The sequence below is a fragment of the Dreissena polymorpha genome, chromosome 13 (assembly GCF_020536995.1).
Source record: "Dreissena polymorpha isolate Duluth1 chromosome 13, UMN_Dpol_1.0, whole genome shotgun sequence".
NCBI lineage: Eukaryota > Metazoa > Mollusca > Bivalvia > Myida > Dreissenidae > Dreissena > Dreissena polymorpha.
The window spans coordinates 578,447-601,376 of NC_068367.1; the positions used below are offsets into that span (position 1 = coordinate 578,447).

General features: G+C 33.5%; 1 protein-coding gene across 1 annotated transcript; it reads left to right on the forward strand.

Annotated features, from left to right (window-relative positions):
- The first annotated feature begins 7,890 nt into the window (after positions 1–7,890).
- LOC127856206 (neurotrypsin-like) lies at positions 7,891–22,633 on the forward strand. The gene is made up of 9 exons (XM_052392276.1): positions 7,891–8,025; positions 8,213–8,342; positions 8,554–8,738; positions 13,883–14,059; positions 14,446–14,631; positions 16,052–16,178; positions 16,606–16,784; positions 19,892–20,071; positions 22,144–22,633. Exons 1-9 carry the CDS (start codon positions 7,962–7,964, stop codon positions 22,161–22,163), a joined length of 1,248 nt encoding a protein of 415 aa, XP_052248236.1. The 5' UTR covers positions 7,891–7,961; the 3' UTR covers positions 22,164–22,633.
- The last annotated feature ends 297 nt before the right edge of the window (positions 22,634–22,930 follow it).

Below are 22,930 nucleotides of genomic sequence, written 5' to 3' on the forward strand. Positions count from 1 at the left end.
TTCAATATTTAAAGTTTGGGAATTTTCCAAAATAGAAAAGTAAATATGTGTTGAGCGGTTTCTGTAAAATACAATCTCTTAGAAAAATTTAGTGATAATATGAAATCTATTTGAAAGATTAAATGTAACCCTTAAACCTTGATTCGGCGTTTAACGAAGCTAGAAATAACAGTCTGGCTCAACACAAATGTAATTTCAAAATATGTTTTAGCTGTCATCTTCATTGAATCTTCTTGTTTAAAGCTCAAGAGATTCGCAACCGAAGCACAGCCTAGACGATGCGTCTCACACCATCCTCAGCATGATCTACATCATCTTTCAAGTTTGTGTACTTGAATTCAGTCTTGTCTATAATACTATGATTCACTTTGAGAAGGAAAAGTGTACAAGCAGGTTCACGCATACGACGTTTTAACACGGGGAATGGCTGACAAAAGCTATGGCAACCAAGACAAGATTATTTTTATATTCCACAAGCAGGTTCACGTATACGTCGTTTTAACACGGGGAAAGGGCTGCCAAAAGCTATGGCAACCAAGACAATATTATTTTTATATTCCATATTTATACTTATTGACTATATATTCACATGACATGTTACGAAAGGCGAAACTATTGTTTAATAATATCGTACCGATATATCTGTATTTGGATTGATTTGACTGCAATTTACATCCTTTTACAGATTTCTCACCACTAAAGTCCACGTGTATATTCGTGTTCAATTTATTTGTGAAAATAAAGACAGAATGTCCATGATATAGCAATCATTTCAACTGTCATCTAATAAACAATTCTTAAAAAAAAGTTGTCAAACATAAACGGGTTTTCAACTGTACAACATTTACAGTTTGTATTACAATTTGTTACTACAATAATGTAATACACATATAACCGATGAAACAATTAAAACAAATGTTATCATGTAATTTTTAAATACGTATTATCAACAATCTTCATTTATAACATAAATGAAACAGAACAATCTTGAAATAAGCAAATGTTTATATTATACAGCAGATAAACGGATAACCTTTCTAAACTAATCTTCTTTTAGAAGTCAACTGATAATCCTCATTTTCCAAAATGCAACTTGTGTCTTCAATTATATATATATATATATATATATATATATATATATATATATATATATATATATATATATATATATATATATATATATAACAAAATGAACGAATACATACACTGTAAAGGAACGTCTCAGACAAGGATTGAGTCCGAATCGAAAACAATCATCAGCTGATATGATGTTCTATGAATTCTGAACGGAATTGGGCGAATAAATCATTTTCAAACATTTTGCTATAGATTCAAAAATAAAAGAAAACATCAAATAATAAAACACCATATACATAGACATAAACTAAAAGTACGTGTTGTGTTTGATAAATTATCGGTTAGAATGATAAAATTGCAAAAGATTTTATTAAATAATTTCAAGTGTTTATGTTGTTTTCGTTTAACATACTTTCGCCGAGAGATTATCTTCGATAAGTTAAAGAATGATATATACAAAATAACTGTAAGAAAGGCAGGTAGATAAAATTGGTAGCCTTTTTTTCCGGATGATACCGGTGTGTACACCGATGGTGCCAACATTGTTTCCCAATCTTTATAAATGTAGGCTAAAATGAGTGTTATCTTGTTATACTTGTTATCAAAAGTTGTTATCGAATTGAGTATTTTTATTGTATTCTTAAAAAAATTCAAGTACCTTTGAAACAGTAAACATGTATAATTGGCTTAGGATCGAAATAAGCATTTAGTGCAGTATGCCGAATATAAGCACTTGCCTTTTCTTCTAAGTCAGTCGGGAGGAGTTCCGTCTTTCCGTCAGTCCATTCACCCATCAATTGATATAAATTGTTTGTACTTGGTTGTTTCAAGTACGTCGGTATTTTCTCCCAGATGACCAACATCTCACTGAGAATTGTTATGTGAGGCCCCTCTCCAAAGACCACGTTTGATCTTTCAGTTCCTGGTGCACGCTTAAAATCGGTTAAACGTCACATGCATACAACATACTACTAAGCGTGCAAACTGCTTTCCCAACTTCTAATGGAATCGTTTAACCTGTAGAAAACGGATTCGCATGACCTTGTGATCTAATGATCGTAAAAAACACTGTCTATTTTTAAACACGCTTTATAAAATTACTTATATATTTGGCGACAATCGTTTTGCCAAGTTGTGTGTTGTTTTAAAGAACAAACCACTTTAGAAACCGTATGTTTAATATTCTTTTTAACATAATAAGTTCTTACAACCTTTAGTTATTGCACATACATTAATTGTGTATGTAAGCTGTGAAACTTTTAACCATGTTTGTTTTCAGAGGTTGATTCCTTAGGCGTGTGTATTCGTCATATTTAAGTTGCGTTCGTTACATTTCCGTTGTTATTAAAGTATATATACTGTCTGAATTCATACAGTTAATTGTCAGTACACGCCAGACAGAAGGAGGTAAAGTATTCATAAATGTGTGTTCATTTGATTTGATTTTGCATAGCTAATATTAAAGCATAGTTTAATCGTTTTAATCGTTAGCATTTTCATTTGATATTATCCCTCAAGATCACGGTGGTGTAGTGGATGAGATGTCCGCCTAGCGATCGGGAGTTCGTGGGTTCGCTCCCTACTTGGGAGCGTTTTCATGATATCCTCAATAGACACCAAGTACTGGTTCTTCCCGGGAAACGTACACAACGTACCCTGTCAGTAATAATCGAGAACGATTGTAGACAGTATCAAGTTGAAGTTGATGTTGAAATGTTTGTAAAATTACCAAAAAATGTCGTTTTGTGGATACGGTAAGCACAATTTTAAATATTAAATTTGGATGTCTTTTAAAAAAAATAATTGATTATGAGTTACGGATTTCCTGTTCTTATATGCACCAATTACCGGACAAGTCCGCCTTTACCTTTATTCTGCACACAGCGCTTCCTTCTCAACTTACATTGTTTTGCGCGTTTGCTTTTGTTCATGACCGGCTAATGTAAATCGCGTGATCATTTACTGGTTGTTATAATTTAAAGCATGACACGTACTTTTAACACTATTGGCGGTTCACAAGTTAAAACAAACAGTTGCAGTTCTTTAAGTGATCATAACATTGGAATGTTGGAGTTTTACATCTTATGTTATGTAGTTAAAGTAGCGATGAGGAATGCTGACTATTTTATGCAATACAAATGGCGAGTCAACCCTTCAGAATTTCAGGTATACCGAATTCCTCGCAATTTAGAATTTAATAGGAGTCGCTATATCCTGCACGAAGCTCTTCTCCAGTTACAATGTTTTTGCACGATTCATTCATTTTGACCGACACATGACAAAGACGTGATCAATAAATGTTATGAAAGGTATACTTAAACACATGAGCCCTATTTTCTGCTTTATCAGAAGTTAAATTACCACTAGATATAATGGTTATACTTCTTAACATTCGATAAAGTATTGTTCTTCAACTTACAAGATAATTTTGTGAAACATGTATAGGTGGATGTCTGTCCGAAAATTAATCCGCCATCAGACGGGTTCACTCTACATACCAATATAAATGTTCATTACAGAAATGTGGTGAGTGGGGTAAATAAAAAAAGACCACTATTTACTTTTGAGTCCATTATGTAAAGTGTCAAGGCAACATAATGCACTTAGGTAAAATTATTCGAGGGTTATTTTAAGAAAATAGTACAAAAGGCGATCGTCGCCAAAATGATTTGCATGAACTTAATGTATTTGCAGTACGTTCGTCTTCTAAACATAACCCATTTCGACACGTTCAGAGAGCTTATCCTAAATACCGGACGGACGCCAGCAATTAAATCTCGACATGTTATGATATGCATGACGTTAAAGCATAATACAAGGAATTCGAGTAACGTGTGTCCATACCGATTTTTTTTAAACATATCCACTTAATTTCAGCTCTGTCGCACATAACGCAATATATGGATGGAAGTCTGAAGTTTTGTCCAACAATACATACTAAAAATTGTGTACATTGAATGAAACACATGGATTTAATTTCAGCTTTGTCGCACATAACCTAATATATGGATGGATGTCTGAAGTTCAACAATACATACCAACAATTGTGTACATTGAATGAACACTGAGGCCTATTTAAGTAATAGTTAACCTTTTATTTATTCAGGTTCTACGACAATATTGAGAATACCTCAAACAAATTGTTTTAAAAATTGTGTGCGGTAAATCAGGACACTTTTGTAACAATTTGTTCAACATGTAATGCTTTGTTCATTAGTAATCCGTTCGTGCACAAAATGAATACTCTTGCGATAAAAGAGTATTATTCCATTCGCAAATATCAATACTTATAGTCCTGAAATTTATTTGATCTCGTTAGATATAATCATTATACTAAAACGATATAAATGTCATCAGTCCTGAACCTTGACTAAGATTGATCAACAACAACAAAAAATAATATATATATATGTGTGTGTGTTAAATATATATCATATATATAACATCTGATTGGTTTTCTCGAAATAGCTTTTTTATAATGCACAGGGTCGTTGCATCTTACACATGTACATTACGTATGCAAATTGTCCTGTTCCGTAATATTAGTGTAATATCATGTAAAAAACATAAAAAAATACGTTTGATTTCTTTACCATGTTCCTATCGTTTCTATCTATCATTGACATTGAATCAACATCAATTATTTCTGAACGGGATTAAGTTTTATGTTACGTCTCATTGAGCAATACACAAGGGAGACAAGTAAGCGGTCTAGTTTGTGTATAATAACATGATATTTGTCATTCGTGTTATATTTATTCTACTTCCTTTATATAATGACGACCAGCTATGTCAATACTTGTAGCTGTTTATTTATATTTCATTACACACTTTGTATTGCGTATTTTTTGCCAATACTTTTTATTAAAGGTGCTCTTTAATGAAAATACAGGAATTTAATACATATCATTTAAAAGGGAGGTATTTTATTCGTAAATAATGTTGATTGTATTTACAGTTGATTAATCAATATGTGTATCATATTGTTTGGCATTCTCACTTCAACGTAAAATGCCGTATCAAAGGGGGAAAAGATTGGAAAAAACATATACACCCGAAAACATGTTGCACAGTCAGCCATCTATTGAAAATTGTATGCTAAAAATAAAAAGCCACTCTCAGGTTGTGTTACGAAGCCTTTTATCTGAGATTGATGTCATATGAACGAATGATTAATGCAGCCTATGGGTTCCATACATAAACACTATCATACTGCCTTGTTTAATTAGTGTGAATGACCTAACATTATTATCTTACTGTTCAACAATTTGATACTTCATTAAAAAAAAACACAAATTTAACTAGCAAAAACGATTTTCATAATCACATTACATTTTCGTTCTTGTAATAAAATTCTGAAACATGCCGATACATACATGTTAGTTATAAAAGTACTTTTTCTTAAAATATAACGAGACACCAATTTCGCATGTAATCTTGTGGACTCATTTCTGCAGTTAAAGCCCTTTTTAATATACACAACTAAACAATGCGCCCTTAAGCCTCATCCCGAAAGAAATAGTTTATAAAGAACACTTAATATGACAAACGAGCTAGAGACATGTGGCATGAAATTGACACCCAAAATAAGTTTTTTTTAACTCTCCACATGTGCACACCATCGCGTATGCTTCCACATAGATAATTTTAGAATGCGTATGTCCAATATTTCATTTATGAACTTGAAGGTCACGTGTACATTTGAATGTTATACCATTAAACGAAGTTATTTAGTCATTGGTTGACAGTATGCATGTGCGCACGTGCATAGCTACAGTTGATAAGTATCAAGTCTTCATGTGCGAATGCTAGCGATCCAAAGTTCAAATGCACGCTCTAAATATGCACATTAATGTTTGCCACTCGATGAACTATATAGACTTAAGTGCTAACCACTAGAAAGTCTTCACGCGCGGTCATTTAAGGTTACAATATACTAAATAAACGTTGCATGTAGTGCTGTACTCTCTAAACAATATCATAGTTGATTCGAAGGCATGTTGTACAATTTAAACTATTGTTCTGGCTTTATCTTTTGGAGAAAGTAGTAGGGCATGAATATGTCCTCACAACTAAATCCCTGAAATGTGATAAACTTAGAGACTTAAGTAAAACATTGCACTGAAAAAGGTTACATTCCACTATACAACGGCCGGAAAAAAAGTTGCAAAAAACAGTCGATTTTGACTTTTGACAAGTTCATTCTTGGTTCGTACATGACATATCTTTTTTGTTGCACAAATCGACTCCGCTTAGAATGGCCTTTAAGAAAAGGTATGGGTATGGGGGTCTCTATGTGCAAAATGTTGCATTTATTTTTGCTTAAAGATGTCGCTTTTACATTGAATTATGTAGGGAAACTATTTAGTATATTGTGACCTAAACGCAAACCAGGCCCCGTCACGAAGGAGCTGTATTTACATAAAATCACCATTTTTTTGGTGGGATATTACGCGATTTGGCAATTTTTACGGAATTAATGCGTTTGTTTTATGTATTTAAGGAGCAGTGTGAGTTTTTACGAAAAGATGCTTTTTAGAGGAAAATAATTAAAAAAATCGTACAAAAACTCGTCTTGAGCATCTTAAATCGCAACAATTTTTGCTGAAAGCACCTCAAAACACGTTTTTATAGTTGTTTACTTCTTTATGGAGGTAGCTTGTAACAATATTCCAGTATTTTGACTGAGTGTTATTAATTAGGGCAGTCTTTTTACGCCTGATCGCCTTTATAAATCAAAGCTCCGACCGCGAAAGCCAGATGGCTTATCAGGCGTTATTATAAAATGCATTTTCAAGCATTTCTACGTAAAATATCGATCTGAAATTTGGCACGCATATTGAAAACTGGTTTATAATTATCAAGAAGTGCTTATTTTTGGCGATGTTAACAATAAACGTTTTTTAAGGTTACAATATACTAAATAAACGTTTCATGTAGTGCTGTACTCTCTAAAAAATATCATAGTTGATTCGAAGGCATGTTGTACAATTTAAACTATTGTTCTGGCTTTATCTTTTGGAGAAAGTAGTAGGGCATGAATATGTGCTCACTACTAAATCCCTGAAATGTGATAAGCTTAGAGACTTAAGTAAAACATTGCACTGAAAAAGGTAACATTCCACTATACAACGGCCGGAGAAAAAGTTGCAAAAACAGTCGATTTTGACTTTTTACAAGTTCATTCTTGGTTCGAACATGACATATCTTTTTTATTGCACAAATCAAATCGACTCCGCTTAGAATGGCCTTTAAGAAAAGGTATTGGTATGGGGGTCTCTATGTGCAAAATGTTGCATTTATTTTCGCTTAAAGATGTCGCTTTTAAATTGAATTATGTAGGGAAACTATTTAGTATATTTTGAACATAAACGTGTATCACAATACTTGTACACGCGTACTTGCTTGAAGAAAAATATCGGATGTATCCTGCATGCGATCATATCTCCCGACCTGAAGGATTTTTAGCGATGGGCCCATATGAACCAACATTTATCTCGAATAATTTGAGTTTTCTTCAGTAATTAAAAAATGTTCTAAACCGATAAGAGTATACATGTACATTGAGTGTGCATGAACAATGTATGATACCATGTAACACAAACCTTCCATCAAATAACCGCCTTACCAACTTAATCGAAATCCGCGCTTTCGGATTATTTTCTACGTATATAAAATGCTTAAATAACATCCATCGTATGTAGAAACAACCGAGTAAGCGAATAAGTATTTGACAGAGGTAGAGTGCCATGTTCAGCGTTACGACGCTTACTTTAAGTGCACAACGCGGAAGAACACAAATAATGCCAAGTACAAAGGCATGTACAAATATTCATCAACGTTACGATAAAGGTTTAGTTGAATTTTAGAATTGATAGTTAAATATGTTTTATTTGGGATATATTATTTTTGGCTTATGTGTTACACGTGTTGAAAGCACAGACCCAGGTGGTTTTGATTGTTAAATTTTAATAAGATGAAATACGTGTTTCTTTCACCGTACCTCATCTTTCTATTTTTTTCATTATTAAAGATTTAAAGACACTAATTGTATTTTTTTGTTTTAAATTTTTTATAAGTTTTATTATTTTCTTTGTTGTGACGTTATGTTTGTTTTAACGTTTCATATATCTAGGTACTGTTCGGCTAGTTGGTGGAGGCACCGATTGGGGACGAGTGGAGGTTTTTCATAATGGCGTTTGGGGAACAGTTTGCAGTACAAACACTAATCATCGTGTGGCTCAAGTAATTTGCGATCAGTTGGGGTATGTGTTATTTAACAACTAAGAATTAAAACAACAACCAAAACGTTTAAATGGTAGTACCCAGTTTGTTCTTAATACAAATATTTGAATATGTTTTTCCACCTCGAAGAAACAACATTATGTCTCCTATCTTTTATTTATGCAAATGCAATTATATCTGATATTGTGTCTTTTTCATGGTTCTTCTAATATATAACGTAAATTCTCTCAGATTTAGCAAGAATGAAAGATACCGGTTACAGCTAGTGGATATTCACAAAGGAACAGGCAAAATATGGCTAGATGTTCGTTATTGCAACTACGATACTTTGTCCATTCAAAACTGTATCCATCGCGGTTGGGGAAATCATAATTGCACCCACGACAACGACATTGGCGTCTTATGTGCTAGTAAAGGTAAGAACGACTATTATACTTCTATCATACAATGGAGTGAATTTCGGGCAAGGGGAAATCCAGCATGTTATGTATTAGCAAACATAATCCTGGGAATTGGTTAGTCAACATGCAGCGAATATCAAGCCAAGGATGAATACCCAGCCATATTTTGCGATTTTCAAAACTTCGTGTTCCCTTACAGCCAGTCTTAGATTCGCATTGTCGACCTCTCGATAACAAGGGCGAATACGCGTGATCACTGTACGAAGTTACTACTTGAGAACATTAGATAACAATTGCGAGAACGCGAGATCACACACTGATATTACAATAGTTATATCGCAATCTCACATCGTATCTCATCTCTTCGCATAGTGATCACGTGTTTCCGCTTTTTTAAAATAAAAAATATGAGAACACGATGCGAGAGTAAAACATTCATATCACATTAATTGCGTTGTAACCTCGCAATATGACCTCGTGATATCGCACTATTTACCTTTGGATTACATGAGCGAGATCGCGAAAACACAATGCAAAGGCATGATACTACGATGCAAGGTCTCGAAAACACGATGCGAGATAACAAGAAAACGATAAAAATATAGCGAAACAACGATGCGAGGCAAATATATCTTGATCTCGCATCATGCAATCGGGATCTCGACTGCGCTTGGGCCGAAAATTCGAGATCTCGATATTTACTTCACAGTGTCGCTTTCCGATCGCATATGCGACAACAAATCAGTTTCGTAAAGTCAAATAAAGGCATTTCAACACAGCGTTCAAAAAACGCTGACAAATCTTAAACATTCAAATGCACAGTGGAAACGAGTTGGTGTTTGCTTTCAATGATCCGGGGTATGAATACCGACAAGAGCAAATATGTTATTAATCTTTGTCTCTTTCTTTTTTGTCTGATTATTGTAGAGCATTCCCAATAATTATAATTGTTTTAGTAACAGCATTTAAAGACAAGGAAAACATGACTACACTTCCACAAGCTACATGATATTTTTCATACAATAAATTCAATTTACTTAAATATCTTCATTATCCAATATTCACATTGTAGTTCGGTGTTAATTGATTTAAAAGCAACAGGATAATAATAAAATATTAACAATAATTGATTTTAATGTTAAAAATAAGAAATATTGGAAAAATAAACAAAACATAGCCAATGGCACTTAAATAAATAGCATATGTATTATTTGGTTTTCCGCAAACCATCGATATATCGAAATTTAATTATAAATCGTGTCAGTTTAATAACATTATTTTGAGATTATATTTTTTAGTGTAGGTTCAATGACTAAAACATAATGATTGTTATGCGGTAAATTTATATCATTAATTTTTTATGTACTCAATTTTTTGAATCTTAAAACTTAAACATATTCAGATAATAATGAACTATCATTATTGAAGTGAACAACAAGAAAAGCCTCTTGACCAAACATTATTACACTTACAAGAAAATCCAAATAAAATATGCTATGATCGCGGATGATCGTAGATGGACGCATATGAGTGATTGCATCACAAATATTACAATTATTAAAATAAAGAAAACATGTTTATATGACCATTTTTCAGAAATAGGAAATATTGCCTATCTTTAAATGAATGTCGACATCGTAACTGCAAAGATACACATTGTACCCATCGACCTCGAAACTAACATGCAACATGATCAATATGTTCGGAATTTGCTATTTCGTTTTGCTTGTTTGTTGGCATTAAACAATCTTGTCCAGTATTCGTTCGATAGTGTTGTGCCTGTACATAAATAAGTACACAATAGGTGAATGTCATAACTCCTTGATGCGATTCACCATCCTGCTCAATCCAATTTAACGCAATATTAGTAAACTTAAACCAGTTCATGCTTTCATCCATGTCTCTACATCCCTATACGTTGAATGACTTATATATGGCTGTGTATTGCACATTGGCTGGGTAATTACAAACGTGTTTTAGGGAATATCAACAAACGAGCTTGGTATTCATTCCTGGCTCGATATTTGAAAACTGTTGAAAACTCAATACCGCGTTTGTTGTTGAAGGTTAACTGACAATGAGTAATGGTGTATTTCTCGAAAACTAAATTCATTGATGGGATGTAATTGTCCTCTTTACCACAGGTGGTTAGCGTGTGGCTATGATATAAATGTGTGAAAACATCATTTTGAATGATAACTTATCATATTATAACGAAAAATCAACTTTTCTGAAAAATAAATTTTCCCTATCAAGTATATATATAACAAGGTATCCAACTCGAAATCACCAGAAAACGCAGAAATGAATTTCCTTTCTGGAAATGTATATATCTTGCAATATTTTTACTACTGGGTCAACTTTTAAGAAATAACACGATTTGCAACTCGCGTTACCCAGTTAACATCGATAAGACAGTATTCATGACTGAAATCTTCACGGAGTAAAGGACATTTTTCCTGCAAAGTTCACGGACCTCGATACCATAATTCAATAAAACGTATGAAAAAAAAAAATTCTTACCGTGCTTGCCGTTGCATTATGCATCAAAACTTACTGTCCAGCGCCGTTTGAAACCTTTGTTTACATACATTTCAACTAACTGACATTTTAAACACACGAGTGATTTCATTGGTCCCATGCGAAGGTGTTTCTTTACAACTGGAGATTTCATTCATGAATACTGTCTGATCGTTGTTAATTGGGTCAAGCGAATTGTGTATCGTGTTATTTCTTAAAATTTGACCCAGCATGAATAGAAATATAACAAGATGTATCCAGAAAGGAAATTCATTTCTGCGTTGAATAAGACCGGGTTCATGAAAATCGCTGCAAAATTGATGAAGTAATGGCTGTTCAAAGCGATGCACCCCGTTTTCGGGTGATTACGAGATACCTTGTTATATATATATTTGATAGTGAAATTTGTTTTCAGAAAGTATGATTTTTCGTTATAATATGATAAGTTATCATTCAAAATGATGTTTTCACTAATTAATATCATAGCCACACGCTAACCACCTGTGCACTTTACATTTCCTTTATTTTGAATAACCCACCGGGCACTTGTGACTGCCTTGATATTCGATAACAAGTTGCTTTTTCGCGAATATCCTATAACATGTTTTATTTTTAAATATTTATACCTGGCTTGCTATATGTTGACCATCAAATAACAAGCTGGGTATTTGACAGATGGATAGAATTGCGAAAACCTGCATTTTTTCGATAATACCAAAGACACATCTATACTTTCATTTGTAACTCGATATTGGCAATACTAAGCTTGATAAGGAGATGTAGCTGGATATTCGTTTGATGTGTATTGTGTCAAATAACCGATTGCACGATAATTGCTGTATTTTAATAACTTAATACAGACCTTCCTTGTTTTCTATTGATGGCTGGATGTTTGCTGTCATGTTTTTTGCGACCATCCAATTTCCAGTTGGGTATTCATCCCTATCTAGCTCTGGGTATCGTAGTATGGCTGGGTAATCGCTAACCAGTTCGTCAAAGTTGGGTTATCGAACCTGATTCGCTGTATTTTGAAAAATACCAAAATCCAACCTGGGATGTTAACCTTGAGTCGAAAATGACTTCTTCCCGAAACCACTTAAAATGCAATTTCTATGACCTTTATTGCAGGTTTTGCATATGTTCTGGAATTAATGTGCGTTGTGTTCTAGAGGTTTTACAACGGTAATATTTTTCAACAGACATATCATTTTAAAATATATTGTAAACACTTTTGCATACATTTGTATGGAATACCCAGTTATTATAACTAAAATATTTATGCTCAAACAAGTGTATAAATTCCATCAAACCTCATACACTTTTCACAAAACCAATAGTTCAGAGTGTAGAGCGAAGTCTAAATTCGCCAACATATATATTAGTTGTACACAGCACCGATAATGTTTATTGTTAACGTTAAGATATATATGATGCAGATGTTAAACTATTTTTAATGTGTTACCATACCGTCAACCTTGAATATCACAAAACATGCATGGGTCATATTCATGAAAAATACCACAATCCAAACTGGGATGTTAACCCTGAGTCGAAAATGACTTCCCAAAACCACTTTAAAAGGCAACTTCTATAACCTTTATTGCAGGTTTTGCATATGTTCTGGAATAAGTGTGCGTTGTGTTCTAGAGGTTTTACAACGGTAATATTTTTCAACAGACATATCATTTTAAAATATATTGTAAACACGTTTGCATACTTTTATATGAAATACCCAGTTATTATAACTAAAATATTTATGCCCAAACAAGTATATAAATTCCATCAAACCTCATACACTTTTCACAAAACCAATTGTTCAGAGTGTAGAGCGAAGTCTAAGTTCGCCAACATATGTATTTGTTGTACACAGCCCCGATAATGTTTATTGTTAACGTTAAGATATATATGATGCAGATGTTAAACTATTTTTCTTGTGTTACCATACCGTCAACCTTGAATATCACAAAACATGTACACGTCTTCAACCGTACTGATTGGTGTAAAATGCAATATTGCACATAATACTATATGATTTAAATAAAAAAATAGTCAAAAATATCTTTATAATGTATTATACGATTTTTCTTTTTTTAAATCCGTGTATCGTAGCAATCGGTTAAAATATATAGCCCTTTTGTTAGGTCTACCACACATGTGACCACGTATATTTTGTTATTTAATCTTTGAAACAATACATGGACAATACAGCGTACTCTTATGATTTTGAGAAGTCTTATGCTACGGATAGGTTTAACGCACAAATATTCATCTTATTGGTTCATTATAAAATAATGTACATACAATTGTAATATGTTCAGCTGTTTTTCATGATGTTTACGTTAATTTCATTATATGCGTGATAGACCTTTTAATATAATAACGGACCATGTAACACCCAAAGTTTAAGAAGACAATAACGGACCACACATTTTAAGTTGACTTTAGTATGTAATAATAAGTAATTACCCATTTAAAATGTCAAAACTGTATGAATGTTTTAAACGTCACAATAATACCGTGACGTGTGAAAATATGTTAGCCATTTAAGAGCAAATGATATACAATAATTACTGATTTAATCACATTTCAGAAATATAGGCATACATTTAAAATTGTGGAAACATCAATCTATATTTCAGTGAAGCGAGGTGTCGATTGTCCCAGGATGTTCGCCAGCTTCAACGGCAAAGTAAAGTACAGGCGAAAGGGATTACGGGCTGATTTCAAGTGTAAAAAGCGGATGCGACTACATGGTTCAAATAAGCTGAATTGTCGTGAGGATGGGACGTGGGACGGCGAACAACCTGTGTGCATTGGTTAGTTATAATTACTACAATCAGTACGTGCATGAGTTCTTAGTAAATCACAAGGTCATAACGGGTCTATTTTAACGACCGATCGAATCTATCGAAACATCGGAACTTAACGTCCTGCTGTGATACCTGAAAGGTGGCGAATGATACAATTGTCATAACACCAAAAATAATCTCAGTAAATCGTGTGCTCTGGTTAAATAATTAACATGGATATAATTTTAAACTTTCAAGCATTTTAATAAATACACATATTCAAACAATTTATTTCGTTTAATATCAAACACATTGTTCGATGCAACGACTCTATGGAGATCAGCAAAAACTCCCTCTTAAGTGTAAGGTTTCTCGACCGCTTAAATATACTCGAGTACAAAGGTGTTTTGCAGGCTCCGGTTGTGTTCCGTATGACACTAGTTCCCAATCTCGCCTCAATACCAAGGACAGGTACAGCGATGGCTCGTTGATGCAGTTTTCGTGCACCGGCAACTACCATCTCGTAGGTGCAGAAGAGGCGTTTTGCAATGGATACGAATTCAGTGCACCACTTCCCTCCTGCGTTGGTAATTCAATATGTAAGTGCAGATGTATATTATACGACGGAAACTGTTCCAAAAAAAATCGCCCTTTCAATATTGCCATTAATATGTTCATGCATGTTGGCATCTCTTTTAATGAGTGGTACGTTAAAATCACATTAGTTACGCATCAAACACAATCAATCCAAATTTTCCCGAATAAGTGGTTTCAAAAATAGATAATTGTAAAGGCGTCTCTGTGTCTTAGAAACAAGTTAAGATATATATTCGGGTAAGGTGTAATAACCAGTTATACATTTAGCCTTATTATTTCCCGAATTATATAAACCATTTACATAGCATAAAGCATTTAGATTGCTGCGTTTCTCAAGAAATCCATTAATAACTCAGAAACTAAGTGTTTATTTCTTTGTCAAGTTTTTTCGTAATATTATACAGAATTTGTTTTCAGCAAGTGCAATTTGTTTCGAACAAAAGCAGTTTGTCGATAATCAAGAACGTTATGCAAGTTATTAACATGAGTTCGAAAGTAACACTAATTGCCAATTTAAAGACAAGACTAATGTCAATGCAACGTAATAGTTTATATGACCACTCGCTTGAGAAAATACAAATATGTTTTTATTAGATTTGCTGCTGATAACCCAACTGCACGAATGTTATGTGCTTAGCCTATGAGAATACGATTCAAAATGAAAACTGATAATCAATGCGATGTTTTTATTTAACCGTGTGCGCAACGCTTTTTAGAGATCTATAGTAGTATTAATAAGTTCGTGTTCTTACGTCTGTCCTTATAAAAGCCACGCGACGTATTATAACGACATCCTTTAATAACAGGACTAGGCAATAAATATATTTTCTTCACAATATGTTCTACATTTAGGTCTACATGTTATACCCTTTTTATTATGAAGAGAAATTTTCTAAAAGTGCCCAGTTAAAGTCTTTAAAAAGTCCATGATGATTTAAAGTGAGGCATATGTGAAACAGACAAAATAACCATCCATAGGCGTCTTAAAGCAGCGCAACAGTAAAATTCTTTCGTTCGAATCAAAAGTAAAAAAAATTGTTAAAGTTAGGAGGCCACTCTACCTACAAACACCAATTCGAAGCATCTATCAAATGTGCTTCATGAACGTTCATATAACAAACATGCGTTAGTTTTGTATCCCTTAAAAGTGTTTAACCTCGCCAATAAAAAAGGACGGTAAAAGATTTACGCAATCAATAATTGAACCATTTTATCGAAATCGGCAGCTGTAATTTTACCATTAAACTAATATAAATAAAGGTTAAAGTACTAACATCTGAATAAGAAGTGGCATTATTCATAACAGTAATGTATGAAGTCGACACGTTAGTTGTTTTATTACTAATGACGTTAACGTATAACAAGTTGATTTCAGTATGTATTTCGTTAGTTATTTTCTAACACAGTTTATATTTTATGGAGACGTTCGGCTCGCCGACGGAGGTGAAAACTGGGGACGTGTAGAAGTTTTCTACGATGGCGAATGGGGAACGGTGTGTGGCGTGTACACGGATATACATTTTGTAGATGTTCTATGCGCTCAGCTTGGGTTAGTTTTGTAACGAGGCTTTCTGCTTGTGTACAAATGTACAATCAGAGTGCCGTTTTATAATACGGCGTATTATTTTGTAAATTTTCTTTATGTACATATGTATCACGTAAATTAATAATGTGAAATTTTTATAAACTGTGTAAAACACAGACACGCTCATGCACTCACGCGAACACGCGACTCTCGCAAACACACGCACACGCAAACGCATACCCACAAGCCCAATTACACCAAACAAACACACAGACACACACGCACACAGCACACAGCACACAACACACGCATACGCGCTTACACACACAAACATATAAATATCAAATGTCTGGATTAAAAAAATCGAACGATAAGGTTTCTAAACATAAGCTCCAATTGCAAATACGGAATATATATGTTGATATGTTATGTATGTTTCCTTTCCTTTCAGAATGAACGATGGCAGTTTTTTGCAAAATTTTAGTTTTAAGGAAGGCACCGGAAAGATTTTGCTGGGCGTTAAGTGCTCCGGTGCTGAACTTCTTATTGAAAATTGCACAAATCTTGGTTGGGACACGCGTTCTAATTGCAATCATAAAGCAGACGTTGGTGTTGTCTGCGACCCTAGAAGTAAGTCATGTCAATATATTGATTGTCGCTATAAGTGTTAGCGTCATGATCGATTTGAAAGTTGCTATCACAACATCGATATAAATGAGTATGCATTATCTAGTTAGAACCACATAACTGCAATAAAACAATTAAAACTACGACAACTGACGTTTCGTAGCATACACATCGAATCATTGGTTCCAGTGAAGGGTGACACTGTTAATTTCACAATAATTGTTTGCATTGTGTTAACCTTAAAACTTCTAATCAAAGATTTTGTGTATGAACATGTATGCACCATATAAAAATCACCCAGAAATAACAATCAATATATTGGTTTATATAGTATACCTTATGGGAAAAACAGATTTATTTTTTGGAAAAAAATAGATTTAATGCGATAACGAATTTACTGCAGGCTGTGCCATAGTTTATCAATTTATGCATTTGCAAATTTTTATATGTACTTTAATCACATTTGAAAGAGGAACATAAGCGTTCTTAGGGATTGATGCTATGGGTTCTAAAGGTTTAACATAAACAAAGTTGAACCACAATTTTCACTAGCCGCACTACCAGGTTGTTTATGCATAACAAGTGATTAGTTATCAAATAATTCCACACAACTAAACAGCATACAAAATACAACAAATGGATAAAACGTGGGGAAAAATAAGATGAATAAACTACGGTTAATATCTGCCAAAACAACTACGTGAGAATTGTGTTTCGATTCGGTAGACGGCATTGGTTGGATATAATTAATTTCTATAATTTACAAGAGATGAATCTACTCTCTGGAATGAGAGAGATAATACAATATAACGAATTGGACCAGAACGTTTAAATATAGTTTATATATATAGGTCCATAACTGCTTATCTAGAAAATATTTTTTTTTCAAGATGATCTGATCATTTTTATTATATTATGCTTCATCTCAAACGTTTAAAATCAAAAACGAGATATAGTTGAAGCGTGTTTTGGTTTATTTTTTCATTTTGGTTTGGATAAAAGTAGTGATTTTTTTCGCGTTCAAATTAAGAAGAATGTGTAATAGATAGGAAATATTGAAATGATGTGTATACTTAAATTTTCAGATTTTTAACCCGTTTTACTGCTTTCGGAAATTAAATATTGCTACGCAAATAAGTATTTGTAAAGAAATGTTACTTGTATACAATTTACACAATATACATTATGTTGATTATCAGTTAAATCTGATTTAATATGCAATATGCCGTACGTGCGCATTTATATACAGTGGCATTAAGTAATTTGAACTTTCGAATAATTCTCTACTTATGTTCAAAACAAAACAAACGCTTATAAGCATATACAATGTGTAACGTTAACGTTTTATATACAATGTCTTAGTTGTTGCTGACAAAAAGTCAATGTGCGCACAATACTATAATTTGAAATATACATTTCAATCGACATTAGTAGAAAATTTCAAAATATTGCAGCGATTTTCCTAAATTACGAAAATCCAAAAACATATGCATTATTGTGTAGTATTGATCATCATGGACAGTATATACTTCATTATAAATAAATTTTATTCAGATGCACATTACATATATATAATGCACTGTTTAAACATATGAAAATACACATGAATTGAAAAAGAGAACCCTTACTTGAGGCATAAGATCCTCAATTGCATAAAAGTGTGATACACAATAAAATACAGGGTATGTTTTAATATTTCAAAACAAACACATACGAATCAATACAAATGTAATCACTGCCTTGGTTAATTCAAAGACATGTGTGGTTAAAACCGGTTTTAGTAAACTCTGAAATTAAACATATATACAAAAGCTATTTACTTAAATTTTACATTTTATACAATCGACAACATTGAACAGTTGTACATGGACCATTCATTTTTTTTCTCATACTATTATTACAATAGCGACGTTTGCCACTTGTATTCCAAAACGTTTGAAAAATGAGAAAACTATTTAGTTTTTGTGTTTGCATCCTCCTTGTTACCCGAGAGCAAATACACATTGAATGTTGATTAAAAAATTAACGAGAAACTTCGAGATTATCGATAATGTATAAAAGTGTTCGATTCATATATTAAGTGAAAGGGTGATTAATTCGAAATCGAACGGACAGATGAATCGTTAACTAGTGGGTTATTTTTTGGATCTGTATTATATTCATGCTATCAGGTTATTTATTCAATTTGGACTACGATACGGATTCTGCTGCAAAAGAATACAGGTCTAACACAACATGTGCTATATTTATATGCAATATTTCTATAAATAGGTAAATACGTGCATAACCAAGGTATCTTAAATACAACAAAGAGACATAAAAACCGTATGTTCCCATCCCAATTTTCGCTGCGTTCGCTGCTGAAAACATGTCAATACTATTAGCATGACAAACTTTCTTAAGTAACTATTTCTTTAGCAATTCTGTATGCGTTACCTGTAGAAGATGTAAGCGAAGGAAAAAGCTGTTGCCATCCGCGTTTATGTCTTCATATTTTAGAAGATTAGCAAGTACATGATCACGAATTATCAAGGCTTTTATTCGGATTTATGTTACCTGGAGCATGCCTTTTTTTAACATTGAACGAAAAATAAAAGTTAAGATGCAGTTTTTGAAGCAATGTTATTGCTATGCTCAAACATCTATGATTAATAAATTCAATATTTCTATTCATTTACGTTCAATTTTTCACACAGCCTTTATTTTAGAAACACATTGATCATACATTTACATATGTTTAGAGCTAAACATGTGATAGCAACTTAATTTTGTCGTAAGATCTTTGGTTAGAAAGGAACCGGGTGCTTATGATAAAAGTATATTTATTTTACCCATAGGGGAAAACTGCTTAGATTGGTGGTTTTATGTTGCATGTTTTATGTGTTTTGAAAATGTCAGATCTTTCATTGAGCATACTTTGTATGTTCATTTTACGTATGAGAAAATTTACCATGTTGAATTCTGTATGTTTTTTTGTGCATTTAAAAGTACCTTCTTAACTATAAACAGTTTGAACTTTGAACTTTTGGTAATGAAATGTAAGCAATAGTCTTCTGGGTTTATACTCAACTCTTGAATTGAAGTGAATAACTAAAACAGTTGTATTTCAGACTGCGCAAATCCGTCGACAATTGCTAATGGAAGCATAGTTTTGACTGGCTCAAAAAACTACGGATCAACTGCTCGTGTAATTTGTGATCCAGGATTCAGTGTCTATCAAAACTTGACACGCGGAGAAGTGAGATGTCTTCCACACGGCGAATGGGAGACCGTTCAATGTGAGAAGAACGGTAAGCGATTTTGAAATGATTGTTAACATTTAAAAGCATTGTTCCTGAATTTTATTTTTTTTGACAAGTTTTTGTCGATATCTGTAACCGGAGGGAGGCTTACAAAGTATAAGGTTCCAATTTGTTTTATATGTTTACTACAAGTATTATTTATACATTACCAACAAATACATTTATTTTTTATTTGCTCAAGCTTTTTAAAATAACCATTTCTTAAAGAACTCTTAAGATTTGCCTTAAGATTACCGAAAGGTTCAACCGTTGTCATTCACGTTTATGTCGTCACATTTTTGAAGTACAAAGCACGAATTATCCAGTTTATAGGGGTATTCCACAACGATCCGATTCCCCACGATTCGTCCCGATTTCCAATATTTTGAGGTCGGAGACATTCGTAGCTCAATCGGCGAAGGTCCTAACTAATTCGTAGCCAATCGTGGGCCGGTCATAAGTGATTCCTGCAACTCGTGAGCTCCCGAAAAATTGTGGCCAGATTTTAAACGCGTTTAAAATTTGGCCTGGACCTCCAAGACCGAATATAATCGCAATTGACTCGTAACAGCGTCGTAGTGCGTTCTTGGGCGTCGTAATGGAATCGTAGGTAATTCGTGACTCAATCGGGAAATCGGTGATTTCGTGATTTGTCTACAAATCATGTACGACTTTGTCAAGACTCTCACGAGTTCACCCCGAGTGAGTTGCGAGCCCGCTAAGATTCTCGCGATTTAGATCAAGACTCTCACGAGTTCACCCCGAGTGAGTTGCGAGCCCGCTAAGATTCTCGCGTTTTAGATCAATATCAATGGATATTGGCGCCTAATTCTTGGTTGCGTTCGGTGAGGTCCTAGCTTAGTCGTGACCGATCTGCAGTGTTCGTATTCGATAACGTTAACCATGATGCATTATGGGTTAAACTTGTTAAAGCCGGTATCAGTTGCAAAATGATTTATATGTTACAATGTATTTATAAAAATGTACAGTCGTGTCTCAAGCTGCCTAAATTTTCAAAGGCAAATAATGCTAATACTTCTTACTCAGATTTCTTTGAAGTAACAATGGGCTTAAAACAAGGGGAGCCACTCTCGCCGATATTATTTATCTTATTTATTAATGACGTTTTTAAAACCATCAATTTGGATGATTTAACTGGAAAAGATGTTGAACTTCTCTCTATGTACATGATTTTGTTTGCTGACGACATTGTATTGTTCACGACAAATCAGCTTAGTTTACAAGCCAAACTAGATGCTATTTATTATTCAGTAAAATGGAGCTTGAAAATAAATGTCAATAAAATGAAAAATCTGTGTTTTTGAAAAATGCAAAACAGTTGTAAATTCTGAAAAAAACTTAAGTATTAATGGAGAAAGCATCGAAACTGTTCATGATTTTACTTACTTGGGCATAAATTTTACCGATACAGGAAACATGAAAAACGCTGTTAAAATGTTACAGGACCAGGCTCTTAAAGCCTTTTGTAGCTTATTATCTATTTTTGATAAAGTGCAATTTGACATTAAAACCAAGCTTTCATTATTTGACGCCATGGTCGTTCCAATTCTCCTGTATGGCTCCGAAATCTGGGGTGTCTATAACATAAAAGATGTTGATAAATTACATGTGCGATTTTTGAAAAACCTCCTCGGCGTCAAACAGCAGACTCCAAACTATGCTGTCCTTGGTGAATTTGGTCGCTTCCCCCTCTCTATTTTATGTAAAGAAAGGGCGATACGCTTTGGGTTAAAAATTATGAAAAATAGAGATTCTCCTATCTGTAACATATACACCGATCTGTGTAACACTGGTAGCAGTGACTGCTGGGCTAACAGAATCAATACCTTGATTGACCATTAAGATTTTAATAATATTCGTCATAATTTTAATTATGAAATTAACTACTTTCCAAGCTTGAAAAATAAACTTAGAGATATTTTTGTTCAAGAATGGAAGGGAACTATTCAATCAATGTCTAAATTACAGCAGTATTGCTTATTCAAATCTGAATTTGTCTGTAAAAAGTACTTATTAAAAATACAAAAAAATGACCTGCTGAAACAATTTGCCCGTTTTAGACTATCATCGCATCATCTAGAAATTGAAGTGGGCAGATTCCAAGGCATTGATCGTGATCAGAGACTTTGTCGATGCTGCAATATTTACGTTGTTGAATCTGAGTATCACTTCCTACTATGTTGTGACAATTATAGACACTTAAGTTTGAAATTTATTGGGCATATCTCTTGGCCTACCTTAAATTTATTCCAAACTACTATGACATCGAAAAAAATTAATAAAATATTAGGAATTTGTAAATACCTAAAAGAAGCTATGTTATATAGAAATAATACCCTTACTGAACTATCTGTTCCTTAATCCAAAGTATATCAACGTTTCGTTACATAAATACATTTTATATATGCATATATATTATGCTTGAATATTTATATGTGTACTTTGTGTGTGTGATGATATTACTTAACCTTCTTTTTGTCTTTGCCATAATTATGTTGTAAATGGCTAAAGGCATGTTTTTATTGCCGATTGCCAATAAACTTTGAACTTTGAACTTTGAACTTTGAACTTTGAACTTCGTATTACAGTCGAAGTAGATTCTTACACATCGTAGTGAAGTCGCGACCCTATTCGCAAGACTTCAACCGAACCCAACGATTCGTCGTAACTCAATCGTACCTGTGTCGTAACTTTATCGCAGACTGTCACAAGTCTTGCCGATTCAATAAATGTGATAAATCGTAGCGCATCGTGGGCTTGTTTTCGTAGTGGAATAGTGCCATTACCTTTGTGGTTTTATATGTAATACAGCCTGTGCAGATTGGCCGAAAATTGATCATGGCAAAA

Coding starts and splice junctions, on each gene's coding strand:
- LOC127856206 (XM_052392276.1), top strand. CDS start 7,962: ATGTTTTATTTGGGATATATTATTTTTGGCTTATGTGTTACACGTGTT. Junction 8,026..8,212: donor TGTTGAAAGCACAGACCCAG/GTGGTTTTGATT, acceptor TCATATATCTAG/GTACTGTTCGGCTAGTTGGT. Junction 16,785..19,891: donor TGTTGTCTGCGACCCTAGAA/GTAAGTCATGTC, acceptor GTTGTATTTCAG/ACTGCGCAAATCCGTCGACA.